Below are 23711 nucleotides of genomic sequence, written 5' to 3'. Positions count from 1 at the left end.
ATATATATATATACAGAAGTAGCTTACTCCAAGTTGTGTAACTCAATACATTCACCATACAATCTAATTTCTCTGCTCATGTTCGATTGTTTTATTCTCATTTTATTGGTCTGGTCTTGTTTATCTTTGTAACATTTTTTAAAAAGTGCTTCATAAATAAAGTATTTATGTGTCATTTTGTGTTCCTTTCATTTTGTCCATCTGCTATAGTTCTAGAAATCACAAACAAGCATATTAAAGTAGTTGAATAAACCAATGTGATACAAATATATATTTGTCACAACATGTATCACATATTTCCTGGTCTTGCAAATTATAATAATACACATTTTATCTATTATCTCTGCCTTTTCTGTATTGCAGATGGCTATGCTCCTTTCCTGTCCTTGACCAACAGACAATCAGCATTCAGCCCCACTGAGAAGGTGCCAGGACCCGGACAATATGACTCCTCACCCGTCAAGGTACCTGTAGGTCAGACACAACCCTTTTACATGCGAGTAAGTCGAGACCTGACCGTACCCAGGAGGGACGGAGTGGGTGGAGGTGGCGCTCGGTCGCACCACAGGTTCATGAAAGCAGGAGCAGATTTGTCTGAAGTCATGAAATATTTATGTCACAGGGCTTTCAAGAAGTGCTGATAGATGGTGGTGTTGTAGGTTATTTCCTTTGACACTTTACAGCATAAAATACCCACTGAGAAGCTGCAAGCAAGGTTTTGTGAGGAAATTGTTTGCAGAAGAATTCATTTGACTTTCCAAAAGCCATCGGAAAGAAGTATAATTCTAATATTGCCAATAAAACGTTCAAAATGTCGATTTGTCTTTGTAGGAAGGCAAGAGATGAGAGCAAGTTGAAGATAATGTTTGCATACAGTTAACAAAATGGTTCTCTCAAATCCTCATCCTTGCAGCTAAATGTCCACGGTGGCCGCAGTCTTCAGAACCGCTCCAAGCGTTTTGAGGAGGAGGTGTCAGCGGTTCCCGGCCCCGGGGCCTACAATGTGCTGCCTGCCTCAGGGAACTCGCTCAGGGGCGTGCCGGCCGGCGCAGGAAAGGCTGAGAAGCTTGGCAGAAAAACGGTAAGCACATGGGTGGGCACAAGAATTTTTCTTAAATGGATTTGCGTGTGTAGTTGCTTGAACGCAGTGTGTTTTCTGTGTGTGAACTTGATGTGAGAAAGGGAGGCATGAAAAAGGATCAAAAAGTCGTTCAATGCAACAGCTAATAACTTTCATTTTCACACGTACAGCACAATAAAGACATCTCTGCCGATCTGTTCCATTTCATCAAACAAAAGACTGGACTAGCTGCCTAAACAGTTCCATCTCCCTCTCTCGTTGTTAAAGACATTGGCTGGAACTTTACCACATTCATGAATACATAGTTTAATCACGGTGAGCAACACAAAGGCAAGTTACAGTATGGTGTCAAGTCTTCTTAGTTTGTCCCAAATCGTCTCACACTGTGCAAAAAAGCTTTTCATAAGCGCAGCGGCATTTATTATGTATGACAGACTCCGCTTTAATTACAATGATGGAGATGATGAGGAGTGAAATATGAAGACGCCAGACAGAGGGAGAGACTTGTAAAAATCTGTTGCCTGACTTTTTTCATTAAAGTGACAGTATTTTCAGTATCAGCAAGATTTGGAAAGACAGGGAAGTTGTTTCTGCTGCTCCAAATCTGCCTTGAAGCTCCAGGCACAGGCTGGTGCGCTCTCCGGTTCATTTTTCATAGGTGACAGTCGTCTCATTAGACCCACTATGCATATTTCTTTACACCTCAGAAGCAGTAAGAGCAGCAGAGACAGGTCGCGTCCTATCCAGGGATTTTTCTGTGTTCTTACTCAGTGTCAGTGTGAGAACAGCAGCGTGTCCATTTTACTCCTGCTCATTGAAAAAACCCTGAAATGTCATCGCGTGAAAGATAACATCTGAGGTGGTTTGATAGTTTTAAGAGACAGCACCTAGAAACACACCAAGTACTTCATCCTGTTGCTCACCTCATAGCGTGTAGGATAAATTAACATACAAGAACAGTTGTGTAGCTACAGATAAGATCTTAGCTAACACATTTGAAACCTGACCAAACATAAACAAGTCTATTGAGATTATGCTCATGCTCTTCTCCCTTGATACCGGCTGCAAATATCTGAACGAGCTAGAGATTGTCAGAATAATTCCTTGTCATCAGTGAGTCCTCCTCAAACAGTTCGACAACACAATGTCCCTTTTTTTATTATTTGTGTGTTGGAGAGTGAAGTTAGAAAACTCGGCGTTCATCCAACCTGGTTTATCTGCCATAACATTGCTACTGTCCATTTTTTCCCCCATTACTGTTCACATGTGTGGTTTCTACAAGTTTGAATAATTGACTTCACTGCTGTTTGTTTTCATCCATTCCACGTTGGCCATTTCAAGGTCTGTTTGACGCAATCTCCATAATTGTGAAGCTGATAAGATGAATAGCTCGTGAGATGGGCGTTCCACAGACCGCAGATAACACACATATGCTCACACAGACACACACCTTTCCCCCAGACATAGGAAGTGAGTGGAGTAGCTACCAGGTATTCTAACTGTGAAGGCTTCACTGCAGTTCCCTCAGCAGGCATTGTTCCTATTCCTACACTTATACTCCTGTCTTTTCTTCTTTCTTTGTCCTTTCCCCCTTTTTTCTCTTTTTATTTGATATCCTCCGTCTACCCTCGCTCCATCCTTCCCTCTCTGGCTCTGTCCTTCCCTCATTCTCACTCTAAATTGGCCCTAGGCAGTGCTCAGCTACTTTGTAAGCCGGGGCATCCTCTCCATCGTAGACCCTGACTTCTCTTCTCACTCCACATGTCTTCATCTTGTTTTTTCCCCTCTCTCTGCGCAGCGGCTGCAGGCTAAAAGTCTGCGGCTGGTTCGTCAGTCAGATATTGCATCCATCCCTTCGCCGGGCCAGGCTCATGGCTACGAGGAGGATGCCCTGGGTGTGCTCCTCAAGCAACAGCCCCCTCAGAGAGATGCAACCCTGGGGCCAGCCTACTACAACCCATTACTGGTGAGGACACATACACACACACACACATACACACACACACACACACACACACACACACACACACACATAGTTGCAGACCCCGGCTGAAGTTTGAATGTAGATCAATCAGGGAATGTGAAGTGCTCATTTGTGCACGCTTGTGTGCTTTCATTAGTCTGTGCGAGTGTGTGTCTGAGTGTACTTACTCTGCCCGCGAGGCGAGGTCCATTAGTGTGAGGCAGATCTAATGCACCACTGAACCCCCACCTCACCTCATTCAGTTGGCCCAAAACCCATTTCCATAGCTAATGAAGGCAGCTCCACTTTAAAAAAAAGAAAGAGCCACAGCACACCAATGCCATTTCCATTTTACACGCCAACAAAGGGAGCCATTAGTAATTACTCTTCAAGCTGTATTACAATATTCACTTAAAATAATGCACACGCCTGCTGGTCTGCCTCTCAATTAAGCCATTTTTCATCTGTTAATGACCAGAGGAAGTCAACAGTGTCCTTGAGTGTTGGCCGAGGTTGTATCAACACACCGGCACAGCCACGGCGGCGTGCTGTGATTTAGGACTATCAGCAGGGCATCCATCCACAGCGCTCTCTTACCGTCTCAACTTCTGTTGCTCCCTCCCTTTGAAAGTTCACCCTCCGCTTCTGTCTCTCTCCATCCCCCTGTCTGACTCGCTGTAAACTCAAACACCAGCACCGCCAACCCCCTGCACGCACCACCCCACCCCGGGCTCCGACTGAGTTCAAAAGGGTGAAGAGGCGGAATTAAGTGGTTGTCTGAGGACGTAACTTCAAAGTGGCGGAGCCACCTTTTGAATGATAAGACATTAGACGGAAATCAAAAGGACATAACTTTGTGTTTTTTCTGGCTGGATGTTATTGAGAAACACATAAAACGTTTTAATCAGTTTTATCCTGTGACCTTAAACTTATGGTCAAAGTTTGTATCATTGCCTCGACTGGAACTAACAGCTTGGCCCTAGAGCCCGACTGATATTTATCTGTTTGCAGACAATATCAGCCTTTTGGTGTTTCTGTTTGCGGATAGACAACCAAATGAAAACCTTTATTTTACAGAATAAACTATGCAGAGCAGATTTAGCAATTATGTTTGTAGTTTGTGTGAAACATATTCATTTTCTTATTTCAAGTTCAATTACATTTGCTTGTATTTGTGGTTTGTATTTTTAATTTCAGTCATTTGTAATAAAAGTGAATAGTCAAACTGTAACACAATTAGCCTCAATTACATTTCTTTGTCATAAGGGGATTCTTGACAAATGTTCTAGTTTTTTTGTGTCGATTATATTTGTGTTTGTATGGACACCCCCCCCCCCCCTCCATTACAATCATGCTCTACTTAGGTAGAGACAGGCTAATAACAGGAACACATATGATGGCTGTGAACAATTTGACTGCATAATAAAAGCACTTTGCAGAAATTAGACACAGTATCAACATGAGCTGTATTATTTTGTTTGCTCAGATGGAAGTATTAAATTTGGCAGCTTATCATAACACAGCTGGCCAGATGTTTATTTGGAACAGAGAGTGTTAGTACAGAAGAAATGGCAAAAAAGGTTTTCGTTGCCAGATTGTTGATCAATAGGCATTTTTTACATCGTCTATATACAAAATTCAGTACTAGACCGGCCACAGATATCCAGTATCTTACACAGAACTTGGTTTGATGTTGTCAGATGTAAACAGGAATGTGGGGAAGATGTTGTCCTCTACAGAACATCATTCAGATTCAAACCCATGCTGTGTTGTGTATCTGTTTGTGTATATCAACACAAACAGTTTCAGCCCACAGGATACCCCGCACACACACACACACACACACACACAAAACCCTACAGAAACAAAACTTTTATATCTGCTCGTTCTAATTTGTATGATAAATAACCCGCGATTCCATTTTTATCAAGGCTGAATTAAAATGTTTGTATCCACTCGCTGTGCTTTTGTTTTTTCCTTTTAAAAGCTCTCCTTGACATAAATAGGCAATTTGCGGCTTTAAACTCAAAGCCAGCTGCGATACCATCACAGTGCTCGTCTGTGTGTCGGCACATCTGAACCTCCTTGTTTTCTATCCCCTGCATTGAAGGATCACGGGACAGAGCCTCAGATCTCGCCCTCCAGTCACTGTTGAAGTTGAGTTAAGAAGACAGACACCATATGGAGTCAGAAAGCTTTTGAGATTCCCTGCCAGTCGTCCCAGAACCTGCCTCGCAGGGCAGTGGGGTCAAGGCAAAAGTTGGAAAAGAGAAGAGTTGTTTTTCCAAGTCTGTCTGTCATTTGAATGCAGGAATGAGGAACCAGTCGTGAACCTCAGAACCAAACTGTAAAGTAGAAGCACCCAATGAAAATTTCTTACTCGTCCTACTTATGTTTAATGCAAACTATAAAAATGATGAAATAACATTTCATTTTGGCGGAATTTAAATATCTCATTGGTCATAAACTGACAGCTAATACTTAACTCTGGCCTTGAACAAATCCCAAATCTCGCACAGTTTTGGGATTTGCTATTGTTATTTTAAAAACTACTATTTCGGAAAAATAGGAAAAGTTATGATCAGAGTCTAATGATTTTGGTGATCCCTTCACTCTAACTAAAACACAAACAGATAGTCAATGTTTACTTAGTATCTTAATTTACAAGAAATTTACAAAAAAGATTTGGGGATCCCCGACTCACGAAACACAAAAATACAACATGTCGACAGCTGTTTGATGAATTGCTCTGAATTGTAGATAACACACTCATGTCCCATCTCAGGCCGAGTTGTGATAGCTCTGGTTGTTATATTCATCCCACATAAATGGGCAGACACCAATTGACACCAGGCAGAATGCAAATACACCACCATGACGTCAAATGCCATATTGTAATTAGCATACGGTGGTTTCCTCACAGTTTTAACATCATCGGTTTTGCATTTAGAACGGACACGCTGCAGCCGGCACCGGGTTTTGACCAGATCTTGCTTTATTGTTGCACTCTGCAATAAAGTTTTAGAAACTCTTGTACACAGGGTCTCTAAAATGTTTTTTTTGGCGACAGCTGGCCAGCTCATTTCCGGATGCAGCTGCTCTCAGTTGTTAAGCCGCAGCTGGAGGCAGAAAGAAGCAGGCCGTAAAACTCAGGAAGATAAGAAAGGACGGAGGGTCTCCCCTAGATCCCTGACATTTGGCTGAACTTCACGTTTCATTTCAGCCCCAGGAAAATGGTCTGTGCCTTTTCTGCATGTTTCCTCGAGACCCGACTGGAAGAAGAACCAGAAAAGTGTCCTATCCACCCATTTATCATCTTGTTATTACATTCTCTCCCTTCCTCGCATCTTTGTTCTCTCTGTCTTTATCTTCTGCAGTCAGAGAAGAGCTCGGCACAGAAATATAAAGGATGCCACTTTGGCAGCATGACGGGGAAGAGAGGCGAAGTGATGGTGGAGGTGGGACCAGGTCCAGGACAATATTACCCAGAGATGTGAGCATCAAGCATTATATAACAACAGCATGTGAAAAATGTGTGTATCCTCATAACAGTCCTGGGATATGAACTGTATATTTAATTGAATGTAATGGACATGAATCATTGAAGAAAATGAAGTCCATCTTTATTCCCATTTCAACCTGTTCTCTTCTCCTTGTTACTCTATTCATTCCTTCTCTCTCTTCTCTTTCCTTCTTATCCTCCACTTCCATCTGCCTTTTTTATTCCTGTTTGGTTTTCCATCAAATCTGTCTCGTGCTGTCCCTTTCTCTCTCTCTCTCTCTCTCTCTCTCTCTCTCTCTCTCTCTCTCTCTCTCTCTCTCTCTCTCTCTCTCTCTCTCCCTGTTTCTTATCTATGATTTTCTCAAAACTCCTCTTTGCCCCCTTTGTATATTTCGTTATCTCTCCAACTTGTTTGTCTGTATCGTCTCTTCTCAGACATTGTCACTGTGTCTCTCAGAGTCCCAGAAACACAATATGAAAATATGAACCTTCAAAAGGAAGAGAAAGGCAGAGCTGAGCTTAACATCCCTCGCTACCACGAGCTGGTGCCCAAGCAGGAGCAAAAGAAGGTGAGAGTGAGTTTTTATTCATATGGTGCTGGGTTTGGAGAAATTATACGTCTAGGAGATAAAAGCTTGGAGTGGGCTCAGTGTCAGTCTGACACAGAACCCTTGACCATCCCTTTTAGGGCTCAACCAACTCTTGAGGGAAAACAAGTTCCTCATAAATTCTCATCCTTGGGAGTTTTCTGCAATGATTTAAGTGATCATTGTGTTGTTGCTATTTGCAGAGACACAAAGATCCCCAAACGTAAGCCACGCATTATTTTCAAGAGGAATTTAAAAATGTTTAATGAACAGGCTTTTCATCATGATTTGTCTTTGGTAAATTGGGGACACATAGGTCTTTTGCCGGACGTGGAGTTAGCTTGGACATTCTTTAAGGAACACTTTGTGAAAATTGTAAATAAACATGCCCCCATCGGGAAATTCAGGGTTAAAGGACGAGATAATCCGTGGTTTTCCCCAGAGTTGTCAGATACCATCCATCGACGTAATGTGGCATGGGCCAAAGCCAGAAAAAGTGATTTTACCTCGGACTGGTCTATTTTCAGGCAACTAAGGAACAAATGCACTACTCTTATTAAAAAGGCTAAATCTGAATATTATTTATCTGTCACAACTGAGAACCTTAATAATCCACAGAAATTTTGGAAAGTAATTAAATCTATATCTGTAAGTAAAAGTCCCCCGGCTCTTCCGATATTTGTTCTAAAAGACTCGGTCCCAGTCTATGATAGAACTGAGGTTTTAAATTGTTTTAACAATCATTTTGTATTATCTGGTTCTTTGTTTGATTCTACGAGAGCTGCCCCTGTGTTTCCCTGCATAGAAGCTCCAAGGTTTTCAGGAGAACCCTTTAATTTCTTACCTTTTACTGTGCAGCAAGTGCATCAAGCCCTCAAAACGTTGGCTAGCAGAAAATCCCCTGGACCTGATTTAATAGAGCCCTACTTTTTAAAAATAGCAGCTGATTTTGTAGCACAGCCTCTTACAATCCTTTTTAATCTCTCAATTGAAAACAAAGAAATTCCATCTGTTTGGAAGTCAGCTTTTGTTACCCCCTTATTAAAAGGAGGTGATCCAGCAGCTTTAACCAACTACAGGCCAATATCAAATCTGTGTGCCTTGTCAAAAATTCTTGAATCTCTTGTGTGTGATCAGTTAAAAGAGTTTCTAACTTTTAATGATCTTCTCTCAAAACTGCAATCAGGCTTCAGGAAAAAACACAGTACCATCACTGCAGCTACAAAAGTGATCAATGATATATTAGTTGCTCTTGATAAGAAGCAGCACTGTGCTTCACTTTTTATTGATCTGTCAAAAGCTTTTGACACTGTGGACCATGCTGTTTTAAAGCATAGGCTTTTTTGCTTGGGTTTGTCAAATCATGTAGTTTCCTGGTTCACAGATTATTTGAGTGACAGGACTCAGTGTATTAAATATGATGGTCTGTGTTCTGAATTCGTGAGTGTCCACAAGGGCGTGCCACAGGGTTCAATATTAGGACCCCTGTTGTTCATTATGTACATTAATGATTTGGGAACAAACGTGTCAGATGCTAACATGCATTTTTATGCAGATGACACAATTATTTACTGTTTTGGATCAACTTCTGCTAGAGCTGTTGAATCTCTGCAGAAAGCTTTTGATGCAGTCCAGCACACACTCCTGCAACTAAAATTAGTCCTCAACACTGAAAAAACTAAACAAATGTTGTTTTCAAACTCTAAGAAAGTACCTCAAACTGTCCCCACAGTGTCCACTCTTGAGGGAAATGTCATAGAGGTGGTTCATATCTATAAATATCTTGGTGTCTTGATTGATGATTCCCTTTCCTTCAAACCCCACATTGAAAATCTTGTGAAGAAACTGAAACTTAAATTGGGCTTCTTCTTCAGGCACAAATTTTGTTTCTCTTTTGAGGTGAAAAAGCGGCTTGTCACTGCAACGTTTTTATCCAGTTTAGATTATGGAGATTTGATTTATATGAATGCATCAGCTAAATGTCTATGTAAGATTGATGCTGTTTACCATGCTTCTCTGAGGTTTATCACTAACTGTAGAGCCCTGACCCATCACTGTGAATTGTATTCTCGAGTGGGTTGGCCCTCTTTGTCCACCAGGAGGCTGGGACATTGGTGCACTTTTATTTATAAGGCCATGCTTGGGCTACTGCCATCATATATTTGTAATTTAATCACAGAGAAAAGTGTTGCTTCTTACAGTCTGCGCTCAAACAATCAGATGCTTTTGTTAGTTCCATTGGCCCGCACTGAATCAGGAAAAAGGGCATTTGTCCACTCTGCTCCCACCACATGGAACTGGCTGCAGAAAGATTTTAAATTAACCGAAATGATTTCTTTGAACGCTTTTAAATCTACGATGAGAGCATTTCAGACCACTTCTTCTACTTGTAGATGTTTTTTATGAATTTTAATTTACTTGTAATTGTTTTTATATCATTTTAATTTCTGTTTATATGTTGTGAGTGTAATATTGTGAGTGTACATATGTTATTTGTTGCTGCCTCTTGGCCAGGACTCCCTCGAAAAAGAGGTTTTTAATCTCAATGGGACTTTCCTGGTTGAATAAAGGTCAAAAAAAAAAAAAAAAAAAAAAAATAAGTTGCTCTCTAGTTGCTTAATGCTACCGTTATTCATCAGGTGGCTGTTGGTGTTTGTTTGGTTTGAGTACAGCTGGTTTATCAGAGTTGTTAAACCAAAAGAATGAGCTGAAAGATTTAAAGGTGCAGTGTGTAGAATTTAGTGACCTCTAGTGGTGAAGTTTCATGTTGCAGCTGAATCCACCTCGCCTCATCCTCCCCTTCCAAACTATGGCCTCTGTAGAGAGGAAGAGCTCCTGATGTAAATATCATATGTTTCACATATGAGGAACGTAGCAGAAGATTGTTCAAGACAGAGCTTTCATAATAACAAGAAAATGCCTGGAACGTTAAGGTGAAGCCTGAGCAGATGCAGGATGCAGGAGACAACTGAAAAGGTAAAATGGCAGAGCAACTGATAAACTAAGCAAACTTTCAGGAAAATGTCCACTGCTCAATGCATGTTTAAAAAAAGCTATATAGTCATTAAATCAATAAAACTCATCACTTTGAATAGTAGCACAAATAAACACAATACTACTCATCCCAATAACGGCCATAGCAGAAATTCCCCTGAGGCTATAGAATTGAGAATATCTGGTAAATATTAGTAAAACCTATTAGATAGACGATAATGTTTGTTCTTCCAAATCTTGCTTTATTACACATCATGAAACACAGCAAATCCATTAGTGTGTGTTCGAGTTAATGCCATTTATTTGGACAACACACCTGAAACTGTTTCCTTGTGTTTGTTTGTAACGTCTCATTTCATGAGTCAAGTGACAGGCAGCTCAGCCAAGAGGATTCTACCTACTGTTTTAACCACCCACTAAATAATAGCTGCTGAGAGAGGCAGGGAACTTAAATTATCAACCAGTGGGGGGAGACTGAGTCATATAATTAATCTCCCAGAGAAAAGTTTATATAGTCTGTTGTAAAAAAACAAACTTACCACAACATAATAAATTATACATTGCTTACATGACTTAGACCCATACAGCTATTTCAACACCAGTTTTTTCAAATTACATAATGTTGTTGTAATAACACCAAAACGTTCTCAATTATATTTTGATGCCCCGACGTGTTTCAGTAACTTTAGGCAATAGGACCAACCAGTGGATATTTGGATGGAGTTAAACTGCTCGTCCCCACTTCACTGCTCTTTGACTCAGACTGATTCTCTACACAATCGGATTTGAAAGCTCCAAATTGAGAATGAGTCATAATGTGATGTTTCTTTAGCTTCGTTCTGGATTCATTCAAGTGGTTGATTAAACATGAAACGATTCATTCCCCCTCCCTCTGTGACTCTGGTGTTATCTGTGGTCGATAGGGGGCAGTAGAACATAAGCTTTGAACACACATACCCACACATGCATGCACGCTCGCACCCACGCACACGCACCTGAGCTGGTTGAGTGGAGGGGAGTTACTCACCTGCACATGAACTTGAGTGTGCTGGCAGAGTAATGCTTTGTGATGCCTTGTTTTTCTGGATGGTGGGGTAGAGATGGTGAGGCAGAGGCGGGGACTGGATTTGCGGAGAGAGAGGTGAACAGATCCCTGCCGTCAAGTCCCTGCACCTGCACCTCTCTGTCTGCTCGTCCTCTCTGAACATTTGCTCTGCCGTCTCTCTTCTATTTCGGATTGTAGCTCATTTACTTGTGAACAGTTCTGTTTTACTTCTGTTGAAAACTGCTAAAGTATTTTATACTGAAATTCGTCCGATGACTTTGGATCAACAACTTTGCCATAATTGTACACTTGTGTGTTTACACCATGCTGTATTTGGACCCCCTATCGTGATAGCTACACCTCCATCCATCATCATTAGTTTCTGACACCTCTACTCACATGTTCAAACACACGCACATACACACAAACTGGCCAGATGGGTCATTACCCACACTGGGGACACTCTGAACAAACACCTTCACTTCCTAAAGATCAGCAGCCAGTCTGCTTCGTTAAGGGCTGCTGGTGTCGTGGCATTTGGAGGCGGGCGCGGGCAAAGACTGAGCAAATCACTTTAACACGTATCGTGTGTGTCTCTGCATTCAGAAGCCAAACAGACCGAGCTTTGCCTGACGCGACCCTGATTTTTGGAACCATTACTGCTCCTATAAGAAAAAACATTCTAACAGTCCAACAACAGAGACAGAGAGACTGTGAAATAAGATCATTTCAATCAATCATACTCATGTCATATTTGTATGAAGTTAAATAAATGTCATGTAGGTGTTAAGCTTGTGTAATGATGTTTGCCAATGTCTAAATACACAAAAAATCAACAGAGAAAATCAACAGAAATATTACAAAAAGACTATAAAGAATAAAAAGCTGTCCTGAAAATCTAAATACCAAAGATCATTTCACATACTCAGTCCACATATTTGCACCTTGCAAACTAAAACCATGTGATTCCCACAACGGACTCCATGTGTCATGTCCTGTTTCTTGCGTGGGACCTGGACAATCTCCTGCTGCGACCCAACTGTCTGGACCTTTTCTGGAGATCTTGTTTAAAAAGGTGACATATCAGGTTAAGACGAGGAAAGATGACACTGTGGGTTATGTTCATGAATAGTGATTTTCCTAAGTGTCCTGTAAGAAGGGGGGTGGCATGTGCAGATTGGGTGTAACTGCTAAAGCTCTCCACAGGAATCCATGCTGTTTTACTGCAGACTTCGTTAAAACACCTCCAGCGCAGCAACCTCGCAACCTTTACAACAGATAGAAAAATGTCCTGACTCTGCACCAGGGAATGTGTGTGTGTGTGTGTGTGTGTGTGTGTGTGTGTGTGTGTTTGCGTGTGTGCGTGTGTGTGTGTGTGTGTGTGTGTGTGTGTGTGATTGTGTTTACCTCTCTCCGTCAGCATCTCTTGTTAACTGTGACGTCTGGTGGTGTTAGCTGATTTGCTAGTTACAGTTATTACTGCAGACTGCACCATTGTGCGGTCGCCTTGATTTGTCACATGTAATAATTGTTCCATGACGATGAAAAGACCACACGTGTCTGTTTCTTCCAGTCTGTGTCTGTTACATGTACTAATTGCAGACGCGAGAAGGAAAATGGTCTGTGCCTTTTCTGCATGTTTCAACCATTTGCTCACACATCCCTTTGCATTACTTAATTTTTCAATGCTGTGTCTTTCATTTGGTTCATTATCATAATAGTCTTTGCCTCCACTCCTCCACCTCCCTGATCCCTTCAGTTATCTGTAGAACAGAGAGAAATCAAAGAAACTCTCTTCCCTTTTCTCCTCTTTTATCTCAGTTCATTTCTAATCTTCTAAATGACATCACAGACCATGCATACCAATACAAGTATGATTTGCTGTATATTTCCCTCTGTCTGTGTTTCCCTATCAGGGAGTTCCAGGTCCAGGCCAGTACCACATCAGAAGCCAGTTTGAGTCCAGTGGCAACCTGCCCAAGTTCGCATGTCCCTTCCTTTCTCAGACTGAGGTACAGTGCAAACAGAATTTGGTTTTCAATAGCAAATGCAACTCACGACTCCACTGAGGGTGCGTTTTGTAGGTGAACTGGGTTTTACTTTATACAGCAGGTTCTTTCTCAAGCAATTTTATCTCTGCTTCTGTCCACCAGAGTCTGCTTTTTTTTTCTTTGTGGCTTTTGTAGTTGCTTATCGGTTGCATTGATTTAATGTCTGTGTACTTTCAGCAGTGACTGACTCGAAGTTCATTATTTACAAATAAGAATTAAAATCAATCTCAGACGGTTGAGCTTCTCTGTATATAGTGTTTGTTTTCTAATGCCACGTTTCACTGTGAGAATTGCTTCAGGGTGACCAACTAGAGAATCGCCAATAAAACCATGTCTGTCAATGACTGACAGGTTGAACTGTGCAAAGAGCCTGTTCAAATTATCACAGTCGACCAGACCCTCTCTGGAGGAAAGGTCGTTCATCACTTCCCCCACTTTAGATCTCCATGTTTTAAATGGGTACCTGTAAAAATACACTCTCAGGATGTTACTCCTTATTAACTAATTAGTTTGTAACAATCAATCTCTTGGTTGTATATAAACACATTATTTATCCCAAACAGGACCTACTAATAATGAAAGAATCACTTATTCAGGTTGAACATTGCTGCAGCTCCTCTCTTCAGCCTCTGTCTAAAACACAATGTTTTAGCTACTATCTCTTTAAGGCCCCCCTTTCCGATGGAGCTGATTGGCCAGCTGGCCCGCTCTGTTGTTATTTGGTCAGCCACTTTCAGCGCTCATAGAAAATGTCGACCTCCACATCGTTAGCGGGCTTGCACGACCTGCTCAGCATGCATAATGCAAATGTGGTCCATCGGGCAGCTGAGGTATCAGTTGGACTGATGGTGATGTCTTCAGGAGCTTCAGGAGAGGAGCTGGCTTTGAGGGTTTCAACTTTGCAGACATTTTACACACACATCGAAACGATATAACACTAGAGGAAAGGAAAATACTGAAAATCCACTACATGTCATCTTTAATAGTGTAGAGGGTGCTCAGTGTGTGGACCCATGTCAATGTAAAGAATACATAGAGTTCCAATATTAGCTCCCTCTAATATCGCGTCATGCTATTAGAGGGGAGATGAATGTCTCTCACTCAGTGTGTCTCCCTCTTCCTGCCGGGAAAACTTTTACCATTCAGACTATAACTAGGCCTGCTTGTCCTCAAGGCTTCAGAAATATCTGTTTTGGGCAACTGCGGTTCAGTAGGTAGAGTGGGTCGTCCACTCATTTAAAAGTCTTTGGTTTGATGTCAGCCTCCTTCATACCGATTAATGTGATAGGTAATTTGCTTCCACAAATTAATCTTTGGCCATTTCTCTTGGAAAGTCGCCGTGAGGCTTGTCAGCTTTGACATGTTACATGTGTTTCCTTCACCCTCACTGTGACCTGACAGACACACAGTCAGAAGACAACAACCCTGAAGGACATGTATCAGAGACTGTAATAAGACGGACAACATGACAGCTCCCCCTAGTGAAGCCAATGCATCTCAATCGCCACCTGGTGACTGGCTGTAGTACAGGTCATATATTAATAGAAAATTGGTATTAATTTGGGTTAACTAAAGTCGCTTCTAGTAATGTCACGGTATGACAATTTTGTGTCACGATTATAGTGACTAAAATGATCACGATAATGTTACTGATACACAAGCAGTAATATCACAAAGTTTTATATTGACATAATATATATTATCAATAAAAATGATTATAGTATTTTCATTATTTATCGAAGGTTGTCCACCTCTGAAGTTAAATGTAGACTTTGACCCCAAATAGTCGGGACAGAATATCAACGTTTGTTAAACTCACGCAATGTGGCAACAGTGAATGTAATCATTTGTTAGCTATGGCCAAAGATTGCTAACAGTTCTCCTGCTGTTAAAGCCCCCACGCGCCTTTTCACTACTTCTGCCAAGGTTTTATAACACACGATGAAGTAAACTTCACACATGCACATAACAAACATCTGCGCGCCTTGACACTGTTGCTCACTGTTGTTGTTGCTGGACAGATTTTACCATGAGCTTTACACCGTCGTAATCAACCGCGGCTATAATGATAGTTTAATTTCTCACTGTGATACTAACCAAGGGGAATTTTACCGCGGTAAATTGTTAAGCCGCTAACCGTTTCATCCCTACTCGCTTCGTGTGATCCCCAATAGAAAATAGCATTGGTTAGAGTGTAATTTTCCGTTTAATTGGGAGGTATACAGTATGAGTAGTAGAAGGGATCCTGCACGGCACTCCAGGAAACCACACTTCTTCTTCTCCCAAACCAAAACACATAATTGACTCTGTAGTTCCTGGCTAAGCTGATTCGCTACCGCTCCACATTAAAGCAAATTCAACTTCTTTAGCTCATAACTACTTAATACTCCACAGACACAGAAACCAATCAAACCATATTAAAAAAGATTTCTCAAACATAATCTATAGGAGGTAGACATATTCAATTTACAATTTCTCAAAGGAGAGACATGATTTTAATATGGAATATATAAGATTAAGTTACAGATCCGAGACACTAAGCCGGGCTTTGCTTGTTTAATTAATGTGCTGGGAGTGGAGGATTTCTTCAGATGGGGTGAAGATGAGTTTATTAAGTGGCTCAGAGGAGCCAAGATGAAGGATGTGAAAATGTGTGGTTTGTGTCTCAGGAATACTTTAACTCCTCTGTGGCACTGCCCCACCGATTCCCTCCTGTGTAACTCTCCGACTGATGTTTTAATTATCACTCTGACACACATGCACACAATGTGACACAAAATGTGGGTGTTCAAACTCACACATAAAACATGCAGACACACACCTGTGCAACTTTCTTCTGTAGACAGTTTCGCACGCTAGAGGCAAGTTTGCAAGGATTGCTGACTTACACGTTCGTTGACACACACACACACACACACACACACACACACAATTCTTGAAATTACCTTAATAACCTCTGAAACATAAAACATTTAGCTAGTTTCCTGGTGAGCAAGTGATGCAAGATAGCAAGGTTTATTTGATGTGTGTGTGTCACAGTTTGCCCTGACCTAATTTCCCCGGCCTCATGCTGTGCTTGTACGTCGACCCCACGGTGCCACGTGTCACAAGTCATCTCCAATGCAGATCTAAGAGCGTCAGTTCTCTCAGATCTTCGTTTCCCTGTGGTTCCGTTTCCATCTGACACTGTTACCCTGTGGAGGGATGGAGAGGAAACGAGGGAGGGAGGGAGTGAACGAAGGAGGGATGGAGGGGAGGATGGGAGGAACAGCTGGAATCTTCCAATTCTTGCCTTCCCTCCTCCCTTTGACCTCCCAATTTCCCAATATCAAAGCATCAATATGACACTTTGTGAAAACAAGCCTCGATTCCCCTTGCCCTAACACTCATTCCCCCTTTTCCATTTTGTTTCTTCACTCCCATTTATTAATTTGCTGTAACTTGTTAAACCCTTCTTTCTGCCTGATATTTATTACACTTAGGAGGGTCTTCTGTTTCCAACATTTACAATTTTATTTTGCCTTTCATTCTTTGGTTTTCTTCACGGATGGTTACCTCTCTGTTCTCTCTCCTCCCTCGTTTCTGGCTCAAGTGCATTTTATTTCTGGTCAATTGATAAGATAAGTGCACTCACTAAATTATAACATTATCATGTGAAATATTAAACATACTTTTGACTTCTTTGTTTATACAAACATTAAATTAACGCAAACTTAAAAGACACTGAAATCTGAATCCTGTGTTCTCTGATTTCCTGTGAATAAAAATAATAAAAAATGAAAGCCATTGATAATGTAGACTGTGATGATGAGACACTGTATCAAAATGTTCACAGCCAATTCCAGAAATAACAACCCTCAGCTCTGATACACATATCAACGATGTGGGCAGTCAATGCATTGAAAGGCTAATATGATTATTATACAGAACGCTATGAGATAAATGTGGTCTTGCCCAGAGGATGCAGTTGAATAGATGCAGACTTAAGTATTTTCAGACTGAGTGAAAAGCACATTCTCACCCGGCTTCAATTGTGTGTTTCTACTAAAGCTTTGCATCAGTGTGAAGTCATCTTTACATGAGGTGGAATGAGTTGATGAGCATGAGGCCACGAAAAACATCTCTTTACTCTGGGGCCTCAATAATCCACATAAACAGACATTAAAGCATTCTGCCACTGAGGCAACTTGCTTTGTGAACAGTTCAGCACTGATGATCAAAAGTTTTCCCTTCATATTTTGTCATAATAATAATAAATATAAAATTTGATTTATTTATTTGAATAGCTCTATTCTTAAAACTCAGTTACAAAGTGATTTACAATAAGCAGGACAAAAAGGAAATAATAAATATATAAACAGTCCAGATAATATCAATAAAAGGCTCTCTGGTCGAAGTACGTTTTTGAGGTACCATTATATGTAATATCATTATCAATCAATCAATCAATCAATCAAATTTTATTTGTATAGCCCATATTCACAAATTACAATTCATCTCATAGGGCTTTAACAGGGTGTGACATCCTCTGTCCTTAACCCTCAGCAAGAGTAAGGAAAAACTACAAAAAACCCTTTTAACAGGGTAAAAATATGTAGAAACCTCAGAGAGAGCCACATGTGAGGGATCCCTCTCCCAGGACGGACAGAAGTGCAATAGATGCCACGTGCAGGAGAACATTAGAATGTAATATTCAGAAAATGTTTTAAATCTTAATAAAGGAAACATTAAAGATATTTGATTCAGTTCCAACAAAGTTAATTTAGTTCGGAGAGAAAGACTCAACAAAAAGCCAGTAAGGCAGAGTTGGATTGACAGATGCTCACAAACCTCAACTTTAAAACTGACATGAAATGAAAAGTTCGTTTTGACCTTGAAAACCACATGTCCTGGACTTCCTGCTGCTCCCCTCATTTCTCCTCTACTCAGACACTCGCTCCATCTCTAACCTGAACACTTCCCATCTCTGTCCCTTTCCTCTCCTCTCCACGTGTCCTCCTCCAGCGTCGCATCATCTTCACTGGTTCTTTTCCTCTCATTTCTCCCTTTTCTCCTAAAAGCTCAATAATTCAACTGTGCATCACTAACACAATTTTCATTACCCCAGAAAGAAATTTTCCACAGGCTGCATCTTGTTTAACTGGAAAGGGCCAATCAATGACTGGCATGTCTCCAACAAACAGGTCACGTTTAAGATTATTCCTTTGGTTTGAACATCCTGTGTGTGTGTGTGTTTGTGTGTTTATGTATGTGTGTGTGTGTGTGTGTGTGTGTGTGTGCCTGTGTGTGTGTGCATTGTAAACATGTCCTTGCTAGTTTCTGAAGGAATCAAGTTCCTTTTATCCCTCTGTTGCGTTCGATTACAACCCACTTAATGGTTCAGTGGTGAGCGACTGAGGAGAAATGAAGAGTTCCATTGAAACACAGTTCACCTTCAGTAATTCTTACAGAAAAATATACTTTTTTCTGCTCCGGTCTCTTGATTGTCTGCGCAGTTACAATGGGCTATCAGATAAACACATCTGCATCCTGGAAGTGAATCCGCAAAGCAGTTGCGGCACCAAATCAGCTCTGATATCAGCAAAACAGTCAAAGAAAATGACATCCCTGATTGTGTGCATCATTACCTTTGTGTTACCCTGTTTACCATATCTCGTTTTTGCCGTCCTCGTCCCGCAGTTATCACCTTTTTATTCTTGCTCTCGCAAATATTTTATTTTTTCTTGTTCTTTCCTTTCTTGGTTTGACAAAGTGTTAACAGCAACATCTTGCTTTTGTCTGCAATGGGAATGGATAGAATCAGTTCTCACTCGCGGGTCAAATTACTCTGCAGTAGACATGGGTTTGTCAGTTCCGATCAGCAGCGATGGAAACGAGGCCCCTGGGTGAACATGCTAATCGTTCAGGACAGTGAGGTGAGAGAGTGCCTCAGTTTTCGGTGCAGTCATGGCGTCCAACATGAAACACCGGAGGGAAAAATGGAAAGGCAAACTTCACTACTGGCGAAGGGGAAAGGAGTCAATCACCCTTTACTAGCAGGCTTACTCGCATACAAACTGATATTGTTGGAAACGATGTATTAGACCATATAGACATAATATAAACAACCCACCGTCACCCATTTTGTTGTGAGCTGCCGTTCATAAGCCTCGAGTTTGGCATTTTCCAGCGCCATCTTGGTCTAGGTAACCATATTTGGAGAAGTGAGAGTTTGCATACCGTCTTTTTGACTCTAAATGGGACCATGAATCACAAAATGAAGATTATGCTGCATATTCAATTTATTTGCTTGAAATCAACAATTATTTTCAAAACCAGAGGAGCCGCCCTCTGCTGGTCATTGAACAGAATACAGGTTTCAGGCCCTGTCGTATTGGCTTCACTTTCTGCTTCGAGTCTATGTCTGTTTTTTTTGTTGACAGTCTATGTTAAAGCTTTGTACAGCTCCATTTCTCATCCCTCCATTAATAAACTGGTGAGCAATGATCGGTCACAGACAGCGGACAGGCAGAGGACAGACAGATGGACGGAGGGACAGGCAGACGGACAGACGTGTGTTACTGACTCCATGTTTTCTGTGGCCAGTTGGTTTGTGTTTGTTCATTGTGTTTGATCTCTGACAGTGAGACATGGCTCTCTGTCATTCTCTGTTCCTGTGGATAAAGCAAATATTCACAGCTGGATTTGTTCTTGTGGGCTCCAGATGTGCGCTGAGTAGAGAACATAAGTGGATTATTTATTTTTTAAAACAGTGCTGATATCAGTTGGATCAACAGAACTGCTGTTATCATTAAGTATAGAATTTCCTCCTTTTTTTTGTCTCCACTCCTTTGTTTCTTCTCTTTCTATGAACTGTATCCGTCTTTCCTTTCTTTTCATCTCCCTCGGTTAGAGGTTCAGTTCGTTCAAAGAAGTGTCGCCCCCTGTTGGTGTGTATAATGACCCGCGCTGTGCCCTGGAGCTGCTGAGGAGGACAACAGGAGTGAAGAAAAGCCCGTTTGGCGTCACCGCTGTGCGCTTCAGTCCGAACCTCAAAAAATGCCTCACACCAGGTGAGGACGTGTGTATGTGGGTGAATTTCGTCTTTTCATATATGAAGTTTCATTCCTCCTCAGATCTTTAAGAGCTTGTATACTTCCATTTGTGCAAAAGATCAAAATAGTTTTTCACTCTAATGGATCCAGCTCTTTTAGACTTAATGACAGTGGTTTGTCCCTACTACCCATTTAATGTGAGACATCACTGACACTTGATTTTCCACTTCTAATGTCTGAGGCAGGATTCAAATCTGCATCGCAAGCTTTCATTTCAAACATGTTGCTCTTTAAACCATTTTGACTTGACATTAACGATTTCAAGTAATACTTTGCAGCTTGTATTAATATTTAGAACTAAAGTGAAAGACTTTTTTAAGATAATTTTGCTGTGTGTGTGTTGGGGGGGTGGGGGTAGGTATTACTTATTTAATTATTACCTTTTATGATCACGTCTGGGAACTAAAAATAAATTCCCATTATGTTTATCTTTATATTTGAAGCTAAAGACATGTTTTAAGGTTATTTACATCTTTGTATTGTCCAATGAATGAACTGTGAACAATTCCGTTCTGTCATTTCCATCGACCGTTTTGCATAAACATATTCTTCAAACATCCCAAATAATGAAAAGTAGATATTTTTTGTGCAGACATGATATGCTATTGCTAAAGAGTCAAATATTAGAATAGCAGTTTGAAGTTTCGTGTAACACCATGTCTTCAGACAGAAAATACATCTCCTCTGAGGGATAGTTAGTTCTTCAGGTACTTCGGGTTCTTTATGATGTTATGTTTTCATCTCACATCAGTAAAAAAAGGAGAAAGACACCAAAGCGACTCTTCAGAGAGACACACACAATAATCCAGCCTGTGTCTGTTCTCTCCAGGTCCAGGGTCCTACAACGTGTTTGAACAGGGTTTAGCTCAGGAGAGTTTTAAAAAGGCTTTTTTAGAACGAAGCAGGAAGGGGGGCTTCGGTTCGACCGCCCAACGCAACTCACTCTTTCTCAACAAGCAATCAACAGAGGCCCCCAGTCCCGGCCAGTACGAGGTACCACCATCCATCAGTTCACTGTACTGTCTTTCCCTCTCTCACTCTTTTGCTCTTTTGCTCTTTCACTCTTTTCCTTTTTTTTCTTTCTTTCTTTTTCTTTTGCTGTTTCGCTCTTACTTTCCCTCTTTCACTCTTTTGCTTTCTTTCTTCTTTCGCACTTTTTCTTTTTTTCTTTCTGTCTTTCATTCTATTGCTCTTTTACTCTTTTACGCTTTCACTTTATTTCTTTCTTTTGCTTTTTGTCTTTGTTTCTTTCTTTGTTTCTTTCTCTCCTGCTTTCCGTTGCTCTTTCACTATTTTCGCTCCTTCTTTTTCCTTTCCCTTTCTTCATATCATAATCCTCCTGGAGCACAGAACATTCCCTGATATAGAGAGGGCAGAAATATACATCTCTGTTACTACTTGAGTCCTAAAGTAGGATTTTCCTATTCTTCACCATCACCATGTTTGTTTGTGTGACTGCTGTATGTTTGTATTCAGACAGAGAGGAAGACAGAGGAGCTCTATAAAAAGCAGCACACAGCAGTTTTCAAATCAGCCACAGAACGTCTGGCATCGTCACTCCCTACCAAAGTAAGTCTTCCTCTCTCTCTCGCTCTTTGGCTCCATTGTCTTTGTCTTCTCTCTTCCATCCACACTGGGAAGTTGTAAAGCTGCTCAAACCTTCTTTACATAAGAGTCTAAAGTGAAGTCAAACCCAACTACACGCCAAGGTTTTACTTTCATAACTGGGCCAGCGCAGCAGAAGCATCTGACCCACTATGGCAAGGGTCTTGTTTTCAAGAAGTACATTTTCTGTGACTCCATCTTTTCTTGTTTTCGACTTCCTGTTATCAAAAACAGGTCACACTTCGCAATAATTAGCATCGTGTTCCTCTCCCATGTTCTATTTGCTCTTTATCTGATCGTCCTCACCCACTTTCCTGGATTATACTCCTGTCACACTTTTTAACAATAAAAAACAGATTTAATATGTTTATATAGCAAAATATTGACCTCCACCTTTAAATTTCATTTTCAAATTAGTTATTTGATTTTTACTACTTTTTAATATATTGTTTATTATTCTTTTTTCCCCAATTATATTAGTAAATAGTTGTTGTCATTTACTAGACCAATTTATTCTTATTGATTAAAATATTTATGGGTAGGACTTAAAACTTAAACAACAAGAAACTTTTTTAAATGACTCTAAGTACATTTAGTTTGGACCTTTGAATGTTATTGAAGTGAATCTACCATTTATAGATGTAGTCTATTTAGATCTAAATAAATCAATATAAATACAATATTTCTGCAGCAGCAGGGCTTTTGAAACCTCTCACATCAAAATCATTCCCCTGATCAAATGATTTTACTCATCACAGTTTCTCCTCTCTTCTCAGTGAAACCTTTTTTTTTTCATCTATCGACATTCCATATCTTGATTCATGCTGCCTAGCTTTGCGGTTTCAGTTTTTACACAAAGAGTTGCAGTGTGCACTTGTTCACTTGTGAACCATCAACCTGTTACTTTGAATATCGTCGGCCAGGAGATTTACCCTCAAAACACCCCAGCAGAGAACTATTGTCAGAACCGACCTCAAAACTTACAAAACAAGCAACAGCAAAACAAGTTATCAGCAGTTTGTCAGTTTGCTGTGACGCCCTAAAAGCACAGGACTAAATTCAGAGTCCTATTATTTCAAGTGCTGTGTTTTAAGATTGCAACCATTTTTGAATTAGATTTTATTGGAAATATTGTTAAAACCCTTGTCTTAACACTCTCACACATACTGTGTACACAGTTCTTGTTATTGTGTGTCACCTGGTGTCAACAAATAAATAACAGCAGTGATGGGGCTGCATTTGAAAACATGTCTATGTTTGGATTGTGAAAGCTGCTTTTCTTCGCCCTGTGTGACACAATATGATGTTTTACTTGCATATAAATAAGGGGCTAATGAAGAAATAGAGAAACAGCTGGATGTGAGCGCTAGTGATTGAATCTCACCGACTCTAGTATTGGAAAAAAAATGTTCTTGGAGACAATTATGCAAATGTTCTCGCTCAAGTGTATGCCACAGCATTTTAATATTCAAGATACACAATTTGTATTTCCAAGTTCCCTTCTGGGTTCCAGCTGGTGTTCACTCTGATTAACTCCAGAGGTTAGAAGTGTTATTTAAATCTCGGGCAAATGTGTCCAGAACTGAGCTTTACACTGTAAACTATGTCACTGTATAGAAAGACATAAGGGTATAAAAGCTGATTCAGGATTTACATCAGAGGAGGAGAGTTGTAGAATCGTAGATACACAGCTCAAGTTAATCCTTTGGGGCTAATTTGTGATATTGGGCTAAAATGTGATTTAAAGTTTCTCCCGAGCCGACATCACTGGGTTTAGTTTGTCAAGTTG

At 40.6% G+C, this 23711-nt stretch overlaps 1 protein-coding gene across 1 annotated transcript in view; it reads left to right on the top strand.

The window, feature by feature from the left end:
- stpg2 (sperm-tail PG-rich repeat containing 2) overlaps nucleotides 1-23711 on the top strand; it is a 54727-nt gene that overhangs the window by 674 nt on the left and 30342 nt on the right. Inside the window, exons 2-10 of the mRNA XM_062382191.1 lie at nucleotides 364-464; nucleotides 914-1081; nucleotides 2880-3047; nucleotides 6422-6537; nucleotides 7004-7115; nucleotides 13089-13184; nucleotides 20116-20275; nucleotides 21147-21310; nucleotides 21794-21886. Coding sequence (XP_062238175.1) covers nucleotides 364-464; nucleotides 914-1081; nucleotides 2880-3047; nucleotides 6422-6537; nucleotides 7004-7115; nucleotides 13089-13184; nucleotides 20116-20275; nucleotides 21147-21310; nucleotides 21794-21886 — 1178 coding nt within the window. The remainder of the gene's footprint in view (nucleotides 1-363; nucleotides 465-913; nucleotides 1082-2879; nucleotides 3048-6421; nucleotides 6538-7003; nucleotides 7116-13088; nucleotides 13185-20115; nucleotides 20276-21146; nucleotides 21311-21793; nucleotides 21887-23711) is intronic.

The sequence above is a fragment of the Platichthys flesus genome, chromosome 3, assembly GCF_949316205.1.
Source record: "Platichthys flesus chromosome 3, fPlaFle2.1, whole genome shotgun sequence".
NCBI lineage: Eukaryota > Metazoa > Chordata > Actinopteri > Pleuronectiformes > Pleuronectidae > Platichthys > Platichthys flesus.
This window is presented reverse-complemented; position numbering and strand designations above follow the sequence as displayed.